The 6,244-nt window shown below is 41.4% G+C and overlaps 1 protein-coding gene across 1 annotated transcript; it reads left to right on the forward strand.

Moving 5' to 3' along the window:
- Window positions 1-256: 256 nt before the first annotated feature.
- Window positions 257-3,532, forward strand: LOC144031834 (uncharacterized). The gene is made up of 6 exons (XM_077539301.1): window positions 257-753; window positions 893-939; window positions 1,027-1,068; window positions 1,144-1,177; window positions 1,259-1,494; window positions 3,473-3,532. Exons 1-6 carry the CDS (start codon window positions 627-629, stop codon window positions 3,530-3,532), a joined length of 546 nt encoding a protein of 181 aa, XP_077395427.1. The 5' UTR covers window positions 257-626.
- Window positions 3,533-6,244: the final 2,712 nt, after the last annotated feature.

Raw genomic sequence — 6,244 nt, forward strand, 5'->3', positions numbered from 1 at the left:
CTTATTTCCTGCTTGAAGAGCTTTCCATTTCCTGTTTGAGGATCTTCCGACTTTCTGTTTGAGGTTTTTCTACTTCCTGCTGTAGGAACTTTTGTTTCCTGTTTCGGGAGCTTTCTACTTCCTGTTTGAGGATCTTTTTATTCTTTTTGTTGGAAGCGTTTGAGGATCTTTTATTTCCTGTTTTTAACTCTTTGACCGCCATAAACGTTTAAAAACGTTCAGTATAATCCTAGCCATAGACGTTAATTGACGTCTACTATGTTTTTTTATGGAAACGTGTGGAGGAAAGCCTTGGGCAGCTGTGCTCCAAGTATCAAGCCGATCGGGTTACTATAATGAGTATTCCTGGCCACAAGATGGCTGTGATGAGTCTTTTGGACAAGATCGGGTAGGAGACAACAGTAGAAGAAGAGAGGCTGAGCTAGAGTGTTGAGGGGGAGAGAATGGCTAACTTGGCTAAGGGAGTCAAAAAGGCTACAGATGGCAATCAGCTCACGCTTGATCCTTATTTTCAAAGCTCAAAAGCATCGACCAGTGCTCAAGAGCACAGTGATGACGGGGTTAAGTCATAGTTGAAGCGGTGACGCGGCCGTTTCGACCACGTCCTAAGGCCCCACCGGCTAGCGATGCTAACACCGGAGAAAAGTGGTGCACAACCGAGCACGTCTGCACAGATGACGTTTCATCGGACGATGACGTCTACTATGGGTCCGATGCAAGACAGTCTTGGACAGTCTTCCAAAGAACGTGAAGGTAAGCGCTAACATGCTAAGAGATTGCTAGTAAGATTACTTTCCTAACTTTTCGGGCGATCTGCTAGCAGCGTGTGTAAATGTGCTGATATACACTAAAACATCTATTACCTATACAAACGTGAATGTATATTTTATAGATCGTGCTCACAGCAACGTCCGACCGCTGGTTCTACGACAAAGAAAGGTTAAAAAAAAAAAAACGTTTTCAATACACCGCAACAATAAAAGGAAAGTCTTTCGATAGTATTGTAATTGTATATGTTTCTTTCAGCTCCTACCCAAAGTGACCCTTCTCACATTGAGCAGAACAAAGGTAAAAAGAAAAAAAAAAAGATTCTCCACAGCACTAATAAAATATTTGATGGTAAACGTCTTCTATAATTTACAGAATGTGCATCAACCAATACATCCAAGAAAAAAAGGTAAACATGCACACACACACACACACACATTGTATCACAGTGCTCTAAAATAATATATGATATTGAAATGTATATTTGCAGATCCCAAAGATTCTGGCTGGCTTGAAGTTGATGAATTCGGCTGGCAGCCAACCATCTTCCCCTTTGCTGCAAAACCAGGACCAAGGGATGCTGCAGCAGAGCTGAATTCCCACCTGCCAGCTGACATCCTGGAGCTCTTCATCACGGATGAACTTCTCCAGCACATCGTTCATCATACCAACCTCGACGCAAATCAGTCCATGCAGAAGCAGACTGACAAAAACTGTTGCGCACGTGTAAATAGTTTGCAAAGAGTTTTCCAAATTGTTTGTTTGGATTGCTACTGTTGCATGTAAATAAACTTATTTTGTAATCAAAAAACATTTTTTATTGTTGGGGTAGTGTTTTATAGAAGTTTAGGTGTTTGTAGAATCACCATGCAAAAAAAAAAGTGCCAAATTCACTAGAGTGCATGAAATAACATCGTTTCACAAAAAGCTTGATTTCTCCGTATTTTGGAAGAAAATAGAGGATTTGGGTGAAACGAAGCTGTTTTCTATTGTTGATTACTGAAGATCCGAATAAGGTAGAAACAAACTTTTTTTTTAGATGAAAGATGAGACTTCAATCTTTCATTTGGTAGTATCCGCGTTTCCATAGTCCTAACACAACATTTTCTGTGGAGCTTGAAAGATCGGTAAAATTCTGTAAATCAGCTGGCAGTATGGGGTTACCTTTTCCGAAAATGGCTGGCAGTCAAAGAGTTAAGTGCTTTCCAATTCCCACTTTTCGTTTGAGGTTTCTCTACTTCCTATCGGAAGAGCTTTTAATTCAGTTTCAGGAGCTTTCAACTTCCTGTTGAAGGAAGTTCTGATTCCTGTTTGAGGGTTTTCTACTTCCTGCTGGAGGAACTTTTATTTCCTGTTTCGGGAGCTTTCTACTTTTTTTTTTTTTTACATTTTTTTTTTTGACTTTATTTCCATTACTATAGACATACACTTGTAGAGAATGAAACGCCTGAACATGACAACAATATAAACAACAAAAATTGTAAGAATAAACCAAAAAAACCCAATGGAGATTCTTGCACATCATATCACATAAACTAAAAAAAAAATAAAAAAAGGAGCATATACAAAAAAAAAAAACTCAAAACAATAAATACTGCTTCATATTGTGGGAGCTTTCTACTTGCATTTTACATTTTGTATTGAAGTGCAACTTCCTCTTTTTGTTATGGGGACTTTTTTTTTTTTTTTTTTTTTTTTTTTGCTGTTTCAGGAGCTTTCTATTTCCTGTTGAAGATCTTTGGACTTTCTGTTGGAAGTGTTTGAGGAACTTTTAATTCCGGTTTCAAGAGTTTTCCAATTTCTGTTTTGAGGATCTTCCGACTTTGACATTTGTCTACTTCCTGCTGGAGGAACTTTTATTTCCCGTTTCAAAAAAAAAAAAAAAAAAAAAAAAAAAGGTCTTATCAGACAGTAATTTCCTCAAGTTATTAAATACCAACAAGGCTTGCTTCGTCTTAACCCTTCCTAATGTTTCAGGAGCTTTATACTTCCTGTTGAAGATCTTTGGACTTCCTGTTGGAAGTGTTTGAGTAACTTTTATTTCCTGTTTGAAGACTTTTCCATTTCCTGTTTTGAGGATCTCCCGACTTTCTGCTTGAGGTTTTTCGACTTCCTACTGGAGGAACTTTTATTTCCTGTTTGGGGAGCTTTCTACTTCCTGTTGAAGATCATTGGACTTTCTGTTGTAAGTGTTTGAGGAACTTTTATTTCCTGTTTGAAGATCTTTCCACCTTCTGTTTGAATTTTTTCTCGACTTCCTGCTTTTATTTCCTGTTTAGGGATCATTTTATTTTCTCTTTTAGTGGCTTTCTACTTTCAGTGTGAGGACATTTTTATGACGTCTTACCGGCAGGTTGGGATTCGCCCTCCTATCCGTCCAAGCATTAGCACGTTTGCATACGCAGAACAGCGGGAAAACAAATGACTCGTGCAAACTTTGACTATTTCTATTTTTTTCTATTTTTGGTGTTTAGCGTTGGACCAAAGCGACGTGACCCCGACGCAAAGACGAAGATGATTTCACTTCCCACGGATGGCGAGGAAGACGAGCGGCATGACAGCGCGACAAATAACCTTTTCCTCACTTTTTTCCTCGCTTGCTGCCCACCAAACGCTTGAAAAAGCTGCCAAAGTGTCCTGCGGCCAAACGAGACAAAATGAGACACCTGTCCAAACCTCTAAAGACCTTTTGTGTCTTTCACAGATTCTAATTGGGCCGCGACGTTCCTCCTCCATGTCGTCGTCGCCGTCTTTAGCGTGCTAGCGCGCTAGCAGCAGGCGGGAGGGGGAAGGGAGGTGGGGGGGACTGAATGGGAATGTGATTGTGTTGCTGTCAAGCACTCCCGCATGAACTCGCCTTTTCTTCCCTGCGCCCGGACGGCCGACAAGTGTGAAGAAGAAGGTGGGGGGTGGGGGGAGGTTGGGTGAAGGGGGGGTGGCGAGAGAGACACACTTCATTTGTCATCCAGCGGCCTGATTGGAGTGGCCGAGCCAATTCACATCTCGAGTGGCGTTCCCATCACAGAACTGTAACCGCCCCCCCTCCCCCCCACCCCCCCACCTCGCCGACCCCCCCACCCCCCCACCCCCTGGATGCTGCCAATCAAGCGCGGCGGTGACAAGCGGCCATGTTTGGAGCTGAGAGGGGCTCACAGTGGCGGTAATGACTCGCTACGCCGGCAAAGTTGCCGCTAATGGGAGGGGTGGTGGTGGTGGTGGTGTGGGCGGGGGTTGGGGGTGTCACAGGATTCGGTTTAGGGGGCAAAAGCAACGACGTCCAACTCTCTGCGTTTGAAACGAGCGCCTCGACGTCATCCTTGCCAATGGGACGGCTCAAAAGACGAGGACTTCCTGTCTTGGTGGAACCTTTGACCTCCCCAGCAGGGGTGACGCCCGTCCACTTTGGTGCTCACCTTTGACCCTGGCCAGGATTGCGGTTGTCTTTTTTTCAAATGCTTTCTGTATGAGGAGATGTCGACTTTATTGTGTGAAGGCTGGAAGTTATTCTACAGCATTCCCGTACTTATTCCATTTTATTCCCCGCGCTTTGACGCGCTACTACTTCCACATTTTTCTACCGATTCTCACCATTCAAATGTCGACATATTCCAAAAATTCGCGCAACAACTGCTTCTGTTTTTCTCATTCCCAAGATTCATGCCTTAGCCACAATTCCCCATTTTGTACCCTACTCATTCTTAATGGGAGATTGTACATTTCCCATGATTTACTTCCACATTTTTCATCCGATTCACTTCATTTCAACTTCAATATATTCTACAAATTTCCGCCATGAACACTTCCATTTCTTTCAATTGCAAAATTTATGCCTTATCCACAATTCCCCATTTTGTACCCTACTTTTCCCCCACTCATTCTTAATGGGAGATTCTACATTTCACATTTACTTCCACATTTTCAACCGATTCTCTACACTTTTTATTTATTTAAAAAAACTCCCTGCATTTTTTGTTAGAATTTTTAAACAAAGCTGTCAATTCTTTATATGTTTAAAATGAAAAGAAGACATTTTTTAAATTATGCCAATAATATTTTCTCTTTGACTGCAAATGAATATCTGCTTGAAATACCGGTTATCGGTCTCCTTGACTACTTCTGAATCAGTATGGGCTGTGAAAAAAAAACAGCCTATTACTAATTTTTACATGTATTCACCGATTCTAACGGTTCCAACTTTCAATTGTTCAGTCATTGCACATCGATATCATTCCAAATCATTCCACAGTTTTCATTCAGCCTTCACATGCAATTTCTCCAGAAATTGTATTCTCCAGTTTTAATTGACCTTCGCTTCCTCCCTCTTCCGTCCTTTGTTCCTCCCTCACCTCTTCCTTCACTTCCTTCATCCTTTCCTTTCCTTGCTTGCTTCCCGTTGGCCGCTGCGCTGTCCACGGCGGTCACGGCGCCTGTCTGGTGCCTTTGCCGTAAAGACTTTGGTGTTGCTTTGCCACGGCGGCGGCACACTCAATATTTGCGCACGTGAAGGCAGAGCTCGGTAATTGAAGGTGTGATTTGCGGCAGCTGGCGCGGAGTCCCCCGAGCGTGCGGGCCGCTGGCGGCGTCATGAAAACAGATCGCGAGACGCCGCGTCAACAAAAGCGACTTGTTATGTCGCAAACCCGCTCGCCTGGGACGCCGCGCTCGTTTGCCGCAATCGCCGCCGTAATTACGAGTATTTAAAAGTTCCACCACAACACATCACCAAAAATCACGACTGCCAGCATTCCAACCACAAACCACAAAATGGAACTTGGTCCCATCATCAGACCATCATCAAGTATTTCGACTCGGTGAAGCAGCATGTGGCTCATTACTAGGGATAGACCGATTATCGGCATTTTGACAAATATCGGCATCGGCCTTTTTTACAAATCTCAAGTCGGTATTTCACCGAGCGGTGAATGCTTGTGAACGTAGCGAATTTCGGGTTTTCATCAGGATTTGTAAGATGTTCAATTTGTTCACAGACATTTTTTACTTGTCGCCAAGACATTTCAAACATATTAAGACACATTTTTTTACTGTCTGCCAAGCTTTTGAAACGTTTTATGAACCATGACCAAACCACAAATCAGCTAGTCGACGTGCGCATTTGTCCCTCAGTGAATAACCGTGATTATTGTGGAAATAAATGAAATTACCATTATTCAAAGGATTATTTTATGGTACAAAAACAAGAAAATATCTTATTAAGACAAATAAAATTATGGGAAACGCTATAATTACGTAAGTTCCTTTTGGACCGAACAAGATTTTTTGAATTAGTCATTTAAAAAAAAAAAAAAAAAAATATATATATATATATATATATATATATATATATATATATATATATGCAAATATATAAACAAGTCAAAATTAGTATTAAAAATATTATTTGTGTTTACGATTATGCCGATTTTGTAATTGTGGAATGTAATAATTGAAATAGGAATTGAATTTCGATTACACTTTT

The sequence above is a fragment of the Festucalex cinctus genome, chromosome 12, assembly GCF_051991245.1.
Source record: "Festucalex cinctus isolate MCC-2025b chromosome 12, RoL_Fcin_1.0, whole genome shotgun sequence".
In the NCBI taxonomy this organism is placed as follows: Eukaryota; Metazoa; Chordata; class Actinopteri; order Syngnathiformes; family Syngnathidae; genus Festucalex; species Festucalex cinctus.